This window comes from Nyctereutes procyonoides, unplaced genomic scaffold, assembly GCF_905146905.1.
Source record: "Nyctereutes procyonoides isolate TBG_1078 unplaced genomic scaffold, NYPRO_anot_genome, whole genome shotgun sequence".
Lineage (NCBI taxonomy): Eukaryota > Metazoa > Chordata > Mammalia > Carnivora > Canidae > Nyctereutes > Nyctereutes procyonoides.
The window spans coordinates 20595155-20613587 of record NW_026575052.1 but is presented as its reverse complement, the minus strand read 5'-3'; the positions used below and the strand labels follow the sequence as shown (position 1 = coordinate 20613587).

General features: G+C 48.7%; 2 protein-coding genes across 8 annotated transcripts in view; one reads left to right on the top strand and one right to left on the bottom strand.

The window, feature by feature from the left end:
- The window catches only part of BRD7 (bromodomain containing 7), a 36100-nt gene extending 27513 nt beyond the window's left edge, over nucleotides 1–8587 (top strand). The window contains exons 10-17 of one of the 2 annotated variants that reach the window (XM_055331678.1): nucleotides 1704–1811; nucleotides 2188–2323; nucleotides 2796–2907; nucleotides 4184–4240; nucleotides 6818–6929; nucleotides 7208–7351; nucleotides 7871–8014; nucleotides 8351–8587. In XM_055331678.1, coding sequence (XP_055187653.1) covers nucleotides 1704–1811; nucleotides 2188–2323; nucleotides 2796–2907; nucleotides 4184–4240; nucleotides 6818–6929; nucleotides 7208–7351; nucleotides 7871–8014; nucleotides 8351–8406 — 869 coding nt within the window. In that variant the 3' untranslated portion in view covers nucleotides 8407–8587. Of the gene's footprint in view, nucleotides 1–1703; nucleotides 1812–2187; nucleotides 2324–2795; nucleotides 2908–4183; nucleotides 4241–6814; nucleotides 6930–7207; nucleotides 7352–7870; nucleotides 8015–8350 lie in introns of both variants that reach the window. The other variant, XM_055331677.1, reaches the window with a different exon arrangement.
- A 1117-nt stretch (nucleotides 8588–9704) lies between these two features.
- Nucleotides 9705–18433, bottom strand: part of ADCY7 (adenylate cyclase 7) — a 55798-nt gene continuing 47069 nt past the window's right edge. For 5 of the 6 annotated variants that reach the window (XM_055331211.1, XM_055331214.1, XM_055331212.1 and 2 more), the window contains 9 exons: nucleotides 17909–18016; nucleotides 16821–17014; nucleotides 15885–15978; nucleotides 15332–15487; nucleotides 14742–14888; nucleotides 13580–13684; nucleotides 13229–13343; nucleotides 12503–12627; nucleotides 9705–12330 (listed from right to left, as the gene is read on the bottom strand). In XM_055331211.1, the coding sequence (XP_055187186.1) occupies nucleotides 12184–12330; nucleotides 12503–12627; nucleotides 13229–13343; nucleotides 13580–13684; nucleotides 14742–14888; nucleotides 15332–15487; nucleotides 15885–15978; nucleotides 16821–17014; nucleotides 17909–18016 (1191 nt within the window). In that variant the 3' untranslated portion in view covers nucleotides 9705–12183. The remainder of the gene's footprint in view (nucleotides 12331–12502; nucleotides 12628–13228; nucleotides 13344–13579; nucleotides 13685–14741; nucleotides 14889–15331; nucleotides 15488–15884; nucleotides 15979–16820; nucleotides 17015–17908; nucleotides 18017–18433) is intronic. The other variant, XM_055331215.1, reaches the window with a different exon arrangement.

Here is an 18433-nt window from a genome sequence, read left to right as displayed (position 1 = left end):
GTTTGAAATTTGCTGGAAGAATAAGAACTTTTTGTCATTCATCGAAGGGGAGACAATCGTGTTGGGATAAGAAAATGTGAAAATGTTATTTTCTAAATACTCATTTTCCTGCTGCTGATAGATCACAGGGATATGGAAATGAATGATGACACTTCAGTTAACAGTCTCTAGTATTCATCGTTTGCTGCAGGCAAGGCCTGGCTTGGGAGCTGGAGGTGGAGCTAAGTGTATAGTAGGGAACAGAATGGGAGAGATGAGTCCCTTCCCTTTTTATCTGTAGGGTGGGGAATGGAGGCAGAAACGAGCATAATTGTGTAAAGAACTGCAGCTTGTCTGCCATGATGAGGGCAGCTGCGACAGGACATGACAGAAGGGACCAATCTAGTGTCTGGGGGTCAGAGAAGGCTTCCTTCTTCCTAAAAAGATGACGTTTAGATTGGTCCCAAAAAAATGAGTAAGGGGTTAGGGAATAAAAGTAAGAGACCTTGAAGCATCCTGGAAGATCCTGATGCATTTGAGGGCTACACCGGGGAGCCTGTTGATGTCTTTTAGCATTGCACTCCACTCTTGAAATGCTGGCAGAGTTCCCTCACTTAGAAGAAAAGGAACTGGTGCTGTTTGAAAAAGAAACAAAAACCCACTTTTTGCTTTTGTGTGGACTTTTCGTAATATAAGTTTATATGGTCTTGGGTCAAAGGAAATGCCATAAGATTGAGAACTCGATCTTTCTAGTATAGCTATTATGAGAATTTGGTGGTAAGGAGATGCAACTAATGATTTAGGTGACACTTTAAGATCTGCCCTTTTCTTTGTGTCCAGCAGTCTGTGTGCCTTGCTCTGCTTTTTGGCACATCCAGCTCCTGGAGGCATAGTCAGTGTGGCCCAGGCTGACCTGGCTTCTCACATGACCGCAGCTCCCGAAGAGGCCAGTGTACTGGTCTAAGGTGGAAGCTTTGTCCCTGTTCGCTTCTCAGGTTCGTCTTCCTACCACATTCCAGACTGCTTGCTGAGAGAAAAGATATAACTTAAGTGTGCAGTGTTGCTCACAAGTGCTTTCATTTTATCACACTGGTCACCTGTGGCCACAGCCTATAATCCAGGGTGGAATAACATGCTAATTTTTCCTGAATATATGATGAGTTCTTGTCTTTATAATTTTTATATATTTTATATATTTTTTAAAGATTTTATTCATTTATTCATGAGAGAGGCAGAGAGACAGGCAGAGGGAGAAGCAGGCTCCATGCAGGGAACCTGACATGGGACTCGATCCCAGGTCTCCAGGATCACGTCCTGGGCTGAAGGCAGCACTAAACCGCTGAGCCACCAGGGCTGCCCAAGTTCTTGTCTTTAATCAGGTATTTTTCCTTAGTTTTTACTAATCTTTTCTACTGGTTTACTTCCATCAAAGTAAAGTAATTTTTAAATCCTTTTTTTTTTTTTTTTTTTTAAGTGAAATGCAATGTGATTATAAGGAAGTCCAGGAAGCAGTAGAGTATGATGAAAAGGACAAGGTTTTGGTCCTGGCTCCATCCCTCCCTTGCTAAGCTAAGGTTTTCCTATGTGACAGATGGGTATGGAAGGGCTACCCAGGCCCCTTGACAGAGTCACATAGATGGCACGAAGCAGTGTGGGTGCAGACACCCCGCAGAGCACCCCTTACCACATGCCCCTCCCACAGCATGCCCGCCCTTCTGTTTCAGAACCAGGTTACTGCCCTGTGAGATTGGGAATGACAACTGGAAGGCTTCAGTCTGGAGTGAATACTTTGCAGGGGTTCAAGGAAGACAAAAGGAACAAAGTCACTCCAGGTAAGGTTTCTTGTGTTTTTCTCCTCGCTCAAGCAGTTAAGGGGAAAGGAAAGCATGATTACCATTTATTTAACTCTCTTGATGGTATCTTTGCAATGTGAATCAGCTGTTTTATTAACTTTGGAAAAACCTGAGAAATCAGCTGTTAGAATTCAAAATAAGTTTTGTGCTTTCTTTCCTCTATCTCCCCTTTGTGGGGAAAAAGTCACTTGAGTTGTGACTCACAAGAATCCGGGAGGGGAACTATCTACCTTAGATTTGTTATACCAGTCAGTGAAACAATAAAATTAGAAGGGCATAATCTTTAATAAAACAAAAATTAGATTGACACACAAGTGAAAGGGACAGTATTGTAGTATTTAATTTCTGTCAACAGTGTTATACTTGAATTATGGACCCTACAGTTCTTATGCTCCACATTATGACTCCACATTTGCAAATATCAGCAAGGACGATTCGGATCTAATCTATTCAGCCTATGGGGAAGACTCTGATCTTCCCAGTGACTTCAGGTGAGTGACCTGTTCATCAGTATCCTGAGTGCCATATTCTAAAACACAGATCGACCCTTGTATCCAGAGGGTGTGGTCCAAACCAGAGGGGTAGCTTTGATACTCCCAGTACATGTGTGAGTCCTGAGGTAAGATTACTTTAGGGAGATAGTAAAGGGCAGTAGCAAGTTCAGGACTGGGCCCAGGAGCCTTGACCATTGAGAGAGTCTTATTTTTCTTTGAAGGATTCCCCAGGAGCATTTCATTTTACTATGTTCTTGATAGTGTTTACTTCTCAAGATGATAAAGGTATCGCTGGTAAACCTACCAGTCTGGTGTTGTACCTAGATATGTTGGTGTACCTAGACAGAAGTTTTTACACTATGGCATTTTATAAACTAAGGCATGTCTGATGGAAACAGCTGGCATAGGAAGATTAAACCAATGGAGGTGATTTATGTGGAAGTAACTTTCCCAACACTCTCTCTTTCAGCATCCATGAGTTTTTGGCCACGTGCCAGGATTATCCATATGTGATGGCAGATAGTTTATTGGATGTTTTAACAAAAGGAGGCCATTCTAGAACCCTGCAAGAGTTGGAGATGGTAAGAAGGCTGCTAAAGAAATGGGTAATTTAATATTGGCTCTCAGCATTAGTCACTTGGTGTTATGAAACCATGGGAGTCACCAAGGTGACAGCTGAGCTACATTTCCCCTGAAAAGGCAGCCTGGCCTGGGTGGGGACTATGGGTGGAGGTCAGTGAACGGAAACGAGTAAGTCAGCTAGCAGGGTCTGTGAGGGCAGAAGACTGTCATTATCTCCCGATCTTGGGAATGTAGAAATCAGGATGGGGTTGATGGCTCACAAGTCAGCTGGTGCCATGTACCCTAACAGAAAAGGGAAGTCTCACTGGATTGAAACGGAGTGGACTGAAATGATAGAAAATGTCCTTTTCTTGCTTATGCAGTAAGAACACAGTGATGGGGACACAAGAAAAAGAGTACAGAGCTTCCTTGGGGCCCTAGCTCTTCCTGATGGCTATGGCTGCTGTCACCTTGTCCTCTGCCCCCATTGTATCCATGGCTGCTGGTCCTTGGGTGACTGTCAGCAGTGCTGAGTCAGCACCTCAAGTTTATCGAGACCTGCTGCTGTACAATCTTCCCACATGAGCTGCTTTCCTCACATGCCACTTCACATCCATTCAAAAATGTTTTTCCTCTAACCCTCCCATCAGTCTGATTGATCCAGCAGTTCTTCTCAGACTATGTCTTAGAAAGTTAAAAAAAAAGTTCTATATAAGGATACATTGTTTATAACTTTAAAAAACTGAGAATTGGTTAAAAAATCATAATATAGCCTTTCCAAAAAAATCACATCATTATTGATTTTTGTGCACGATACTTTTGTCTGTTGTTTATGTATGTGACCCCTGACGGCTAGGATTATGGGAAGCTTTCACATTCTCTGTAGCATTTGAATATTTTACAGTAATCCTCTGTTATCCAAGAATATTGCTCTGTTAATGCAAAATAGTCCCTGAAGTGCCTCCTATTTTCTCCTTGTCATAGATTTACCTGTTGTTGAAAACCAACTCCATTTATTAGGCACTTCTGTGTATTTACCAAAAATCTTCATATATTTGTAGTGCTTTTTGCTTGGGCACAGAAAGATGAAACTTGAAGTTACCAGTAGTACATACTCTTGACACACAAATTTTCTCAAAATGCCATTTACTATATCTAATTTGTTTTTGGTTTTAAAAATGAAGTTCCAATAATTCATAATCTTGCCTTGAAACTCCTAATATTTTTTTATTTTTCTTGATATTTACCTTTTTAAAATATCTTTTAATAAAAAATTGTTTTTCTTTATACTTCTAGCCATCACCTGAAGATGAAGGCCAGACTAGGATCCTTGACACAGCAAAAGAAATGGAGGTAATCATATTTTATTCTTCATAAAAAATATTTAAATGGAGGATAAGCCACAAGACCTAAATGATAAAATTTTGTTTTAAAAGAAAATTATTTATTGAGTATCTCCTTAAATAAAGGAACTCTTTTTGCCTGTGGGAAGTGTAGCAGCAGCTAGTGCAGTACACAGGCATGTGAGTGAGGGAGCCAGCACCAGCTCCCACATGTGCTACCGAATGTTGTGTAGGAACACAGATCAGAGCTGCTCTGGATAGCAGAGGAGGTCCTCACAGAGAGGATCCTGGGCGAAGTGGGTCTAGAAAGATGAATAGACATTTTCCCAGCTGGCAGTGGGCTGAATCTGCATGTGGAGTGACAGAAATGGATGCAAGAGGACAGGGCATATGTGTAGCGAGCACAGATGGCGTGTGAGCACAGGGTACCTGGGCAGAAGAGGGAGGGTCGGGAGGCCCTCGTGACAGAGAGTCTGTAGGCAGTGCCAAGAAGCTGAGATGTTACCCTGGAAGACAGGAAACCCTGAGGAAATGTGGGGAGAGGGGAAAGGAGCTGGAAGAGGAGACCCGTGAAGAATTCCGGGACTTGTCTGGGCAAAACACTGCCAGGCATGGCAATACAGAGGAAGGGAATTGAGATACACAGTCAAGAGAAATACAGAAGTCAGGTCGGCAGGACCTGGTGCATGAGACAGATCATGGCGTCGTGAGCTCCCATCAGAGTGGTGGAGAAGGGGGATCCCTGGGTGGCTCAGCAGTTTGGCGCCTGCCTTTGGCCCAGGGCATGACCCTGGAGTCCCGGGATTGAGTCCTGTGTCGGGCTCCCCACATGGAGCCTGCTTCTCCCTCCACCTGTGTCTCTGCCTCTCTCTCTGTGTGTGTCTCATGAATAAATAAATAAAATCTCTCAAAAAAAAAAAAAGTGCTGGAGAAGGAGCTCCCCTCCAGCAGGGAGAGCGACTGCACCCGGCACCCCTCACAGGGGTGATTAGGGATGGTGTTGCAGGGGGGCAGGGGACTCTTGTGCCTGGGTTACAGGTGTGTGGGAAGAGTGTTGGTGTACAGGGGTGAACTAGATTGTCCAGAGAGAACATTGGGTAGAGGCTGAGGGACAGAACATTGGTAAAGACCAATCGTAAGGTAGAAAAGACAGACATACGGGAAGGAGCCCAGCAGTGTCCACCGCTAGCAGATGAGCCCAGTAAGGGCGGCCACTGTTGTTTGTAACCATCATTGGAGCAGGAGCAGTAATGTGGTGGCAATGGTGGTAGGGGAGGAGGGGTTAGAACACAGAGTTCCGTGAGCCGAGGAAGTGGGGGCGTGAGAGCAGACACATGTGAGCCTGGTAACTGAGGGTTAGGAGAGCTTGAATATGAGCTCCAGGAAGGATGGATGCAGGTATGGGTGGGACATTTGAAATCACGTTTGCAGGGAACGAGGCTCAAGCAAGATCATGTGCTTAGTGAGGGAACAGGAAGGCAGGAAATCTTGATGGGAAGGGAGGCTGGGTAAAAAATGAACAGCTGGTGGAGTAGGGTGCTGAGGCCAACCCAGAGAGAAAGCTGTAGGTATATATTGCTTGTCTCTCTCCACGCACTCCTACCCCTAAGTAGGTAGAGGAATGGGCTGGGGCAGGGGAGTGAGGGGGTGGACACTGGGGAGGGGTTCACATACATTTCTGGAGTGCAATGCCAGAGTCTTTTTTTTTCTTTCTTTCTTTTTAAGTAATGCCAGAGTCTAAATGGAACCATTAACTTCGGGTGACTTGTTATCTGGGCTAATCTCTTCCTCAAAAGCAGTGTTGAGGTTATGGAAACTCTTGAGTCTTGTCATTGCAAAAATAAAACTCCACCCTTTATAGGATTTCGTTTCTCCCATGTAATACCGACAGCCTGGCTTTGGGGCCAGGAGGAGACCCAGGAAGTATCTTGTGCTCAGGCCCTGCCCTGGGAGTGGGAGCATCTGCACTGGGTGCCAAAATATTGCCTGTGAGCCTTGAAGATGGGAGGCATGGTCACAGTCCGCAGAAGCTCTTGATGGTGTCGGCAGTACCAGGGCTCTTTCTCAGAACGGTTGCCCGAAGGAACAAATGACGGGTGTGGTGTAGGACACATCATGTCGTTAACGAGAAGTATGCACTTGTGGATACTGTCTGGCCAGGATTTAGGAATGGCCCTTTAAAAGTATTTTGGGGGGATCCCTGGGTGGCTCAGTGGTTTAGCGCCTGCCTTTGGCCCAGGGCGCGATCCTGGAGTCCCGGGATCGGGTCCTGCGTTGGGCTCCCGGTGTGGAGCCTGCTTCTCCCTCCTCCTGTGTCTGTCTGTCTGTCTCTCTCTCTCTCTCTCTCTCTCTCTCTCTCGGTCTATCATAAATAAATAAATAAATCTTTAAAAAAATTAAAAAAATAAAAGTATTCTGGAAAGACATTTTTGTATGTATCAAAATTCTAACTCCAAAGTCAATGGGTGGGATAATATGGCCTGTCAATACAAAAACCATCTCACTGATGTCTCGTTCTAGCACTGCCAGGGCTTAGCAAGCTCAGATAATTCCTTTTTTCCCTTTGCTTTTTCTTTTTTTGAAGCAGATTACAGAAATAGAGCCATCGGGGCGTTTAGACTCCAGTAATCAGGACAGGCTCACAGCACTGAAAGCAGTAACAAATTTTGGGGCTCCTGTTGAAGTGTTTGACTCTGAAGGTGAGTGTCATTTCACGATCCTGACCGTTATGATTTAGTGTCACATTTGCACAGATTGACATAGGCATTCACCACAGGAAGATCTTAGGTGGCCATGCTTCAGTGAAGAGTAAGGCATGTCTGTGGTGTTGATCGCATCTGAGGGGGATTACTCCTTTGAGGAGAGAAGACTATAGCCTTATAGCAAAACTCCAGTGCTTAGGACTCACTTTTCCGTACAAGATTGAACACAAGCATGTCCGTGTTTTCTTTAGTCTGTTGTTCTTTGTATTACACAGAAGCTGAAATGTTCCAGAGGAAACTTGATGAGACCACCAGATTGCTCAGAGAGCTCCAGGAAGCCCAGAACGAGCGGCTGAGCACCAGACCCCCTCCCAACATGATCTGTCTCTTGGGTCCCTCTTACAGGGAAATGCATCTCGGTATGTTGCACCTCTGGTAAGAGGAGAATCGGGAGACACTTAAAGGGGAGAACTTCTGAGAAGTGATAACCACTGTCAGGCAGCACCAAAGTGAACCATGAAGGGTTCGTGGTTCACATTTACACAATTGACCCTTGAATAACGTAGGGTTAGGGGTGCTGGCTGACTTCCCTCCTCCCTGACCTGCAGTTGAAAATCCACAGGTAATTTTTGACTCCCCAGAACTTAGCTCCTGTAATAGTTGACTGGAAGCCTTACCTATCAGTAGTCAACTAACATACTCTGTGAGTAGCATGTATTATATTGTTTCTTAAAGCTAAAGAAAAGAAAATGTTAAAATAATAATGGAGTATGTTTACAGTCCTGGGTATATCAGAAAAAAAAAAAAATCTGTGTGCAGGAGGACTGGCACAGTCCCAACCACTCCAGGGTCAACGTTGTATTATTCTTTTGGCTTTGGTTTTTTATTACCTAAAGGAACCATATTTTAACACTTAGAACTGTTTTTCTTTTTCTTAGCTGAACAAGTGACCAATAATCTGAAAGAACTTGCCCAGCAAGTCACACCAGGTGATATTGTCAGCACATATGGAGTTCGAAAAGCAATGGGGATTTCCATCCCCTCCCCCATCGTGGAAAATAACTTTGTAGATTTAACAAAAGGTAAGTGCCCTGTGTCCCAGGGAGGACGGAGGGCTATTGTGAGCAAAAGGAACACAGGTCCTCTCCCCTCAAGTAACATTGGAAAGATTTTTGTCTCTGCATGTTGATACTGTGTAAACTGTTTTTATAAATACTTTAGACAAGATGTGAAGGAAATAAAGATTTGACCACATTTGCAAAAAACCCTACAATGATACCCCTGTAGTACATCTATCTAGTCTTTAACCTTGAAAGTGGTAAAGAAGAGCTGTCAGCACTTAACTCTTCTGGATGATACTTTTACCTTTTAATTAAAAGGGGGAAAGTGCTGAATGAAGCCATAACTTTTCCTTTCAGATTTTGAAGAACCTAAAAAGACTGATGTTGCTGAGTGTGGACCTGATGGGATTTGAAGCTAACTGGTATTTCATTATATATTATGTACATATTTTTTTCATTCTTAACTTGGAAATGCTTTTGAGAAGATATTAAATATTTGTAAATTGTGTTTTTAATTAAACTTCGGGACAATTAATTTTAATGTTCCAGAGATTGGACTTGTATTAGGTAATAAAGCTGAGCCTGGGACTATGAGCAGTGTTGTGCTGTCAGCTGAGTCGCCCTTGACCTTTCCCCAGAGCTGGGTATGAGGATGAAAGTGATAGAAAAACACTTAGGAAGTAAAACAGCCTTTTCTAGACATTCGTTAAAAGCAAGCCCCTCAAATAATTGAACTCCCTCGTTTTTTTCCACATTTGCCAAACTCCACATTAAAGAAATAACCAAATAGTTATTAGATTATATTATCCTGACTTATCAGATTTCACCTGGATGATTTATTCAAAGAATGGCCTGGTGAGGAAGGAATAGCACAGACTCTGACCTGTTGCCATCCAGAGGGGGAGGAGGAGTGGGCTGGGGCATGGTCAGGTCAAAATAATGACTGTGCCACTTCCCTTTGGGTGCACAAACAAGACCAGAGCTAAGAGGCTTTAAAAATCCCCATCTAGGGAGATTTTCATGGTGTAATAATGGACAACGAATACTAGTAGATTCTAAAATGATTTTAAGTGTATGTCCCCCTGCACACTTGATGGGAATGGTGTTCTTAAGCAGAAGGATAAAGTGATGAAGTACCTCCCCTATGCTACCCTCAATCTCCTCCAACTCCCCAAAAAAAATCACACCAGGATTTTCATAGCACTAACCTCTCTGGTGGTCCTGTTTGTTTTTTCCATTTTGAGTCACTTAGAACTACAGTAGAAGGAGAAGCTAAATAAGAAAGGGAATCACAGAGCTTAAAGGAAAGTTTGTTTCTGTTTACTAAAGTTTGTTTGTTTACTGTTTGTTTCTGTTACTCACCTGTGCCTCAGCATATCCCCTGAACTAAGAGTCATCTACTTTTATATGAAATACAAAGGTCAGCTGCTTGAGCAGATAACTGAGTAGGAGACCAGAAGACATGCGGTCCTCTTCCATAACCAGGCACCACACCATAGTCTGGTTCAGTGAACGGGGTGAGGGTAAGATCCTGCTTGGCTGTATGGAGCCACTGTAAAACCCCCCCTGGCTAGAAGCCATTTTATTATTTTTATTTTCCTGTCTTTGAATACTGACATTTAGCAAAACTGATTCTCTTAAGACAACCCAATCTTTTAAAAACCTACTGAAAATCATTTGCCAAAAGAACTTCAGAATTTTTCAGATAATGTATTTTATCAAATCTTTTTAGAGTTTAATTTTTTGATTATAGTTCAGGCAGTAATCAGTTCTTAAACAGACCAAGAAAACAAATTCAAGACACTTTAGGACATTCAGATCTTCCAAATTGCTAATTTAATGTATGAAATGCTAAACAAAGTAGAAACACTAGTACTTTATAAAAATGAAGTACAACATTTTGAAACAAATATTACAATCTATAAATACTCAGTATACAGAATAATTCTTAATTATTCATATGTACCTTTTCAAAACCTGTTTTTGTACATGACCTATTATATACACAATGTATACAGTGGTTAATGATCTTTTCTGTTAGATTTTCTTAATGAGTAAACCAGAAAACTTCAGGTGTGACTTTCACTAGAGTCAGAGAGGCCATCTTGAAGCCAGCCCCTGACCCCTAGAAAAGGTCAGGGTGAGGAAAGCTACTTATCCTGTCAGAAAATAGAACAATACCTGTAAAGAGCCCGGGGCACCGGAAAGTACACTGAACAGAAGTGACTGCAGGTGCATTTTAGAGTCCATTCCACACAATGGTCTGCACATCAGAAACTCAGAACTTACAAAATGTGCTTATCTGAACACAGGGCTTGAAGTGGAAATAAAAAGATAGGACTGGTAACTACTTTTTGAACTCGGAATTGGGATTTCTGTTGCTGGAGGAAAAAAAAGTAAAATTAGAATATTGCAAGACTAGAAGTAGGCCCACCTCCGAGAGACCCAGCACACATAGGTGTGTCCAAATCACATCTGCGACAGAACCTTCCTGACCTCCCAGGAGAGCCCTGTAGAGCAGCCCTGGCCACTGCCAATGTAAGTGTAGCACTCACCTGAAACCAGCCCTTTATATGAAAAGTTGGTACATAAAAGCGGTTTTTAAGTAAGGGTATTCCCTTTGGCATTTTTGCTGTAAATTCCTTTGTACAGCAAGTTCGTGTAATTCATTCCTATCTCTTCCAGTTACATGCAAGCCTCAGAGCCACACTGGTGCATTGGCTCCTCTGTGCAAATAAGATAAGCCCCTTCTCAGACTGATAAGCCCGCAGACATGGCCTGAGCAGGCAGCGGGTTCAGTTTCAGTGCTCTATGTGCCCTTGGCTGCAACCCTGGGTAAGCTTTTTGAAGTCTCCCCTATGCAAGATTTCCTGTAGTTGCAGGGGTTTCCCGGAGGACCCCTCACTGGGAATCCCTACTCTGTTGTGAAATGCAGCTGTGTTGGAAACCCTGAGCATGCTCTGGAGATGAGGCAGTGAAGCTGATTCAGAAAAAGGAATGGGCAGTGTGGCTCCTTCTCACCTTGACACACAATTACAGCTGACTTCTGATTCTTTGAGAATTGAAGCAGTGTAAGACACATCTTGCAAACCTGACTTTTTGCACTTGCCTTGATTCATTCAGAACAAGACCGTCTCAGCACTTCTGAGTGGTCTGGCTTCCCAGATACGGGAGCCTCTTTGCACGCTTACATGGAGTACATGCTTTTCATTTGGAAGCTCTTCACGTTAGGTGTGAGGACTAAAGAAAAGGAAGCACGACAGGTTGTCTACGTCCTGTCTACACAGACTCCACTCCTTTATAATAGAAACTAAGACGTAGCTGAAGACTGCAGGGGAACGCCCCAAACGTGTGAATGGTCAGGGAGGGACTAGAAGGGGTTGCCTTATTTCCGGGGCTGTGCCGCTGCTTGCCTTCTTGCCAGGAGCCACACACTACTCCTCCGAGCCCCACCCCCACCTGGGCTGGTCCATAAACCAATGGACCCTGGACGATAGGCTCTCCTGTGTCTGTGGTTTAAAAGACGGTACACTGGAGGGAAGATATTTTGTCCAGTGTCTAAGAAGTCATTAAAAGGATAAAACCTCCACTAATACCCATTTAAAACAAACACATGCTAGAGATGACAAGAAGTAACAAATGTCCATTATGGTTTTTCCTCCCTACTGCATGAAACCACAGATGGAAAACAGTCTTTTCAGCTCTATTTACCTGAATGCCTGTGCGAGAAATGCAGAATGCTGTTGCTGCTCTGCTGAGGAGAAAGGAGTACCCAGCCCATCCTGGACAGCTTGTCTCAGTTCTGTACCTAGAAAAGGTCCTACTGGCGTAGTTTGCAGGCCATGGCAGGGTATGTCCAGCTCATGCTCTGAGACCTCCACAGCACCTAGCGGGCTGAGGATCTGAAGCTTACGAGTGAGCATATCCACGCTGTCTGGAGGCTGTGTTGCAGACTCAGACCACACAGTTTCTGGCTGCCTGTGTGTGGCAAGGCTCAGTGGTCGCCTCGGGCTGGGGTCAGACGCATTCCAAGAAATCCTCTAGCACAAGTGCAAGGAAGCCATCTGCCGGAGTAGTGATGGCCAAACCCTTGGAATGCCTTTGTGACTGGCATGGGGCTGAATGCTCCCCTTGGCTTGCCTCAGGGAAGAAAATGCACTTCTAGCATGTTCTGCACCTACCAGAAGCCCTCAGTTCAGTCCCAATCCTTGGAACTTGGCAGTGTCTGTACAGACAAAGTAAGTCCTCAGTTCGCCTTTGCCTTTGACGTTGATCAGTCCTCGGCATTCGCAAGAATAACCTAGTCCCTGGAGGATGGTGCATGTCTCTTCAGTAACCTGAGAGGAAAAGGATAGTGGTCCTGGGAAGCAGGAAGAACACCTGCTGTTGGGTAGAAACCAGCCCCAAGCAGCGTGTCAGGGCTGGGATCCCATAGCTGACTGATGCCCAGGCCCCTTGCCTGTGGGACACTCCTCCCTGTGATCACAAGCTGCCCCAGCTGGGTTGTACCTGGATCTTGCCAAGTTCTCCAGTGCTCTCCATCCGGCTGGCAACGTTGACTGTGTTTCCCCAGATGTCATACTGAGGCTTTCGGGCCCCAATCACTCCGGCGATCACTGGCCCATGGTTTATGCCTGAAGGTGACATTTGCGGTTGGCAGGTCTGAGAGACCAAGCCTCAAGCTCTGCCCTGGGGCGGGGGTGGGGGGGAGGGGCAGAGTCCAGCAGCAGCCACAGAAAGCACCGACTGGCAGCTGAAATGGGGGTCAGAGGGGGCTTCCCAAGCCCATGACAGGAGCTCTCCTCCAGGGTGTGGGGGAGGCACTCCCTGGGCAGCCCTTTTCCGCCTGCTTGCTCCAGGAGTCGGACTGAGGTGAGCATCAGCTCCTTTCCCAACAGAGCCGGTGGGCTTTGAGCACCAGCCCTGCTAGCTAACACAGAGCAGTTAGTTCATTAACTTTGCTTTGTTCTCAGGATGTTTTAAGGTTTATGGCGGGTGATTTTGGGTTCTCCATTTTCTGTAGTGTTCTATTCTAATCTCACAACTTTCAAAAGTAACTTTATAAACAATATGCAAAGAGTAATTGCCCAGTCGCCAGGGTGGTAAGACCAAGAGGGATTTTTCAAACCTTTCCTGCTCAACAGTGAAGTGCATCATCCCATCTGAGCGTGGGCTTGCCAGGAGGCAAGGCCACAGCCTCCCACCCCAAGCCCGGCCCGCCCTCTGGGCCCTCACCAACTCGGAGGCGGAAGGAGTTGAAGGAATGCCGGTTGATGCCATCCAGCTTGCTCATCAGGGCAATGCTGAACTCCACCATGATGCCAATGTGCGCGTGTTGCCGCTCCAGGTCCTGCAGGATAGAGCGCTGTGCACAGGAGCCATAGGATCCCGGGCCCGACTCCCACCTCCACCAGGTGTCAGGTGGGTGTGAGGCGCCTCCCCCAAGCCAAACCATGAGGTCTTCGGCCCCTCCCTCACAGGACAGGAAGGGGTGTCCCTTCGAAGTCAGGTGATAGGTCTGGGGACTGTCTGTTGAATCCCCTTAATATGAGGCTGGGACAGGAGGCCACCCGCATGGCTCAGTACCTGGTTCTCAGTCCCTGAGGGGCTGCTGAGCCCCGCAGCTGCCATGTATGTGCTGCCAATGGTCTTGATCTTCTCAACACTGCTGAACTTGGGCTTTAGGAGCAGCTGTGGAGCAAAGGGACACCCAGGGTCTGAGAAGGGGTGGGGTCCATCCCACCACTGCTCCTAATGCCTGCCTTTCTCACGTTGGGCCTCCCCTTATGAGTGGAGAGCCGAGTACACACATGGACAAGGCCTCTGGCTCTCTCCCTGCCCCCTTGGCCTCCCATTCACCTCTGCAGTCTCATTCTAAGGAGCAAGCGCAGCCCAGCAGGATCTACCCAGGAATGTCTATTGTCTGCAACTAAAAATTAAAGTCCAGGTGACTGGGTGGCTCAGTCCATCAGGCTTCTGACTCTTGGCTTTAGGTTGGGTCACAATCTCACAGTTGTGGGATCAAGCCCCAAGCCCCATGTTGGGCTCTGCCCTGAACATGGAGCCTGCTTAAGAGTCCTTCCTTTCCCTTAGCCCCCTCCCACTGCTTGCATGTGTGCTCACGTGCTCTCATGCTCTCTCTAAAATCTTTTTTTAAAAAAAGTCCAAACCAACTGCCTTCCTCTGGAACAGCTGATGGCATGGGCTTCACTAGGAATCAAACTATGGCAGTCCCCCTTATCCATTCCCAGACCCCGGAGGAGCCTGGAAGCACGGGCCCCTGGGCCCTACATAACATGTGCTCTCTCATCCACGTACACGCCTGTGATGAGCTTTAGTGCAGAAATAGGCGCAGTGAGAGATTAACAGCGATTTAACAGTGTGCCCCAATAAAAGTGACGTAAATGGTCTTTGAAAGCCTTCCTGTATAGCATTCATTCCTCCTCCACATGATGAGACGAATCGAGGTGCAGGACGGGGATGCTGTGGCATGGCATCTGGCCACGACTGACCTGACCAGATGTCAGGAGGGGGGTCATCGGCGAGAGCACAGCTGACCACGGCTAAGAAGCCGCAGATAAGGGGACCGCTGCCTTCTTCAAGGACCTAAATCTAATCTTAGCCAGCTGCCTCTCGCAGAGAAGATAACAAAATGCCTACTGAAGAAAACACGGAAAAAGGCGAACGTGTCCCTCTCATGATTTGTATAGCACACCTGCCCCCCAGGGACCCGTGCACGGGCCCGTACCTCATCGAAGTCAGCGATGATCTCGTTGAGCAGGCGCAGACACTCCAGCCCCTCCTTGTTGACATCACACTCTGTGTAGAAGACTTTGAAGTCCGGTACGGACGCAAACATGACACACACGCAGTCGTAGGACTGATGGTACCAGTCCTGGATGGGGGGGGGGGAACCACCTTGTGCCAGCTGGCCAGTGTCGCTCAGCCTGCCTTACACATGACACCCATCTAGGGGCTGCTAAAAAATAAGTCTAAGTCCACTGGGTGGGGTGGGGCGGGCTCAGAGTGGTTCTGGCTCTGGTATCCTGGGTCTCCTGGCTGAGGATGCGAGCCCCTGGGGCAGGCAAAGGTCACGGTCAGGGGGCCTGGGGCCTGTCTCTCCTATAAAACGCTGCTGCACAGAACCCATGAAACACATTTTCATCCACACGGGCCGCCCAGCCCACAAAGACCTGGACGTGCAGCTGATGCTCAAACTGCCTGGCGGCCCCATCTCCCAGGGCCGACAACCAAGGCCCCCCCAGACGTGAGGGCCCCAGGACCATATCCATACCCACACTCCCCACCCTTGTCACCCAGCCCCTGCCGGCACCACACCTCATTTAACTTGTCGCCGATGAAGTGAGCGGCCACGTGGGCTGGCAAGACATTCTCCAGAAGAAGGCGGTTCACGTTCTCCATGGTTTCAAACTCCTCATGTTCCTTCTTGAACTTCTTCTTCCACAAACAGTCCAAGCGGCAGTAGTAGTCAATCTGCAGACAGTGGGGAAGGTCAGGGCCCCAGCCGTGGTGAGTTGGGGCACGGCGATGACACACACCGAGCAGCGGGCAGGACACACTTGTAACCCCCAGGGGCCACTGGCCAGCCCCTCAGCACTTCTACCCTGCATCCCAGCTCAACAGCCACCTCCCAATGGCCTTAGAATCCCAGTCAGCCTTGACTCGGTTCTCAAGTGACCCACACAACCAGATGTCACTGGCGTCCTGAGAGGAGGCGACACAGGGAGGTGAGGACTCGGGGATCCCTTCCCTGGGGACCAGGGCTTCCTGCAGGGCTGTCCGCTGCCTTTGGTGCAGCCCCAAATCTGCAGAAGCTCCGGCCCCACCCCAGTTCTCTCTCCAAGCCGAGCCAGGGCCTCCCGGGCTGTACCTGTCTGGAGAGCATGATGAGGGTGACGTAAAACAGAACCAGGTAGAAGTTGATCATCACCTTCAGATCCTTCCACAAACACAATGAGGAGCTGCTGGACATGCAGGGGAAAGGCAGGGGTCACTCCCAGCTCCCCCAGAGCCAGAAAGGCATGAACAGGACAGAGCGCTGCCCTCAGAGCTCACACCCTCACGGCACAGATACTAAACAAGCAACTCCAGCTTGCAAAGCAAAGACGTGTGACTGGCTGGCACCCAGATGACACGGAATAGCCATGGCAAACTCTGCGGGAAAAGCACTCCAGGCAGGTGAGGGGGCAAACACTCCTCCAAGTGAGCCAGGGACTTGGAGTTTGGTAGGAGTTTGCAGGTGCCAGTTGCCCCACGGGAGCAGATTTTGTTCTGGGTCCCCAGACTCCAGCCTTTTAGTTCAAGGGGAGCCAGGCCCCTCTCAGTCTGGCCCCAGAGGCGCACACACACCATCCCTCCCCACACAGGTGTCAGCCGCCTGTCCAGGGACAGACCAGGGACAACTGTTCTTTCCAGAACTCTGTGGGGATCAGGGACACGACTCAAGGTGGGGACTGGGCTAAAACTGAAGCCTCCCCAGTCCACACCCCCAGGATGGGGTAGGGACGGGATGTCCCAGGAAGCCTCCGTGGGATGGGGGGTGTCCTCCAAAGAACCTGCAAGTGAGTCACACTTTGGGCTCTGAGTGTACAGACCTGGGACCAACACTTCCTCTTCTGTAACATGGAAACCAGGCCACCTGCCGATCCAGCCCCTCAAGGTGCCCAGCCCAGATGGGACCGTGAGTGCAAACGCACCACAGTTTGAAACAACAGCCAAACCGAAGCAAGGGTCTGCCACGACCACAGTGGAGACGGACAGTGGGACTGGGGTCCCGGCGGTGAGCAGGGGGTGCTTGGGGCCTCACCTGAGGGTTCCGTTGGTCTTGGTGAGGTTGGCCTGGCCGTAGTCCGAGCAGTGCGACTTCCAGCACGGGGAGATATTGAAGACCACCAGGTAGGTCACCAGGCCCGCTGTCAACATCACGACCTTCAGCTCCAGGCTCATCCGCAGGAAGACCGAGCAAGCGACAAAGGCCAGGATGCAGCTACAGGTGTAATACTGGGGGGGCGGGGGGGCAGTCACCACAAGGCAGCTCCTTGACCCCAGGTCACCAGAGCCCTTTCTGGCTCAGGGGACCCACAAAGCGCCGACGTGTCTGCAGCCCTGCTCCCTTGCCTTGCTGCCCTCTGTTCTTAGCAAAGAGCAGACAACAGAATCTAAAACTTCCCAGTATCACGTTGCTTTCATTGTATTTTTATTTCTACTTACGGCAGGTGAACTCATTTAAAGGAGGAAAAACACAGTAACTAAGATTGCAGGTGGTCTGTGGATGCGACAAACGTGAGGGCCACGGTATGCGCGTACCTGAGCGGCCTCCCCGCCTCACATCTGTCGTCACCGTGCCCTTCCCAAAGTGCATGTCTGCCCAGTTACTCTTGATCCTGCTGTGGCTCCCCACGGCCCCCAAAAGAGAGACCGAGCTCCATCCAGGCGTTTGTGTTCCCCCGCCCCGATCTAGATCAAACCCACCTCCAGCTCCACCTCCCAACTGTCCCTCGCCCCTCCCCTGACACAACCACCTGAAGCCCTCGCTGGCTCCCACTGCAGGCCTGGGTTCTTCCCACTGTCCCCTCTCCATCGCCTGTCCCATTACCTTTCTGCCCATCAGAAACCAGCTCAAAATTCACTACGGCCCCCACGCTGCCGTCCCTCAGAGCTCCGGAGACGCGGCCTCTGGTGTCAGCCTCCTGAAGCCAGTCATGGCTCAACCACCTGTGAGGCCAACCCTCAACCTCTCCAGGCCCCTCCTCATCAACGGCTGCAGGGTGAGTCAAGAGACACCCCAGCACAGGGTGCTCCTGCCTGCTCGCCCTGGATGAAGCCGCATGGGGGCAGGGCCCAGTGGGGACACGCGGAGCCCAGAGGTCTGGGCCAGGGCCCGGCTGCACTCACCGGGAGGAGGTCGCACGGCATCAGCTCCCTGCTGATGGCCTTTGGACTCGGACTCAGGCTCGTCTGGTTGCCCGCAGGCAGCCCCAGGGCTGGGAAAGGCATCAGGGGCTACAGAGGAGACAGGCGACTGTGAGGGGAGGTCCAGGGACCCAGGACTCCAAGACCAGCCGGGGCCGAGCGGGGCTGGTGGGAGGCAGGGGCCCGAGGCCTCCATGAGCATCACGGGCATCTCCTGCCAGGCCCAGCTCCGGGCACGGCCAGAGCCGCGGTGCCCCGACTTCCCACCACAGGCATCAGCTTCATGTGGGGAGGGGTCTGGAGCAGAGAAGCGTGGAAAATGAAGACCCATGTGCACCATCGCGAGAGCAGGAGAGGCTGATACGGGGCTGGGGCAGGCAGGGCAGGAGTGGGGATCGGCACTGTCAATGAGCCCCTTCTCCCCAGGTGACACTGAGTGTGGTGGTCACAGGGTGTCAGGGACACAGAGAGACCCTGGCTCTAGCCATCAGAACTGGGAGGGCCAGC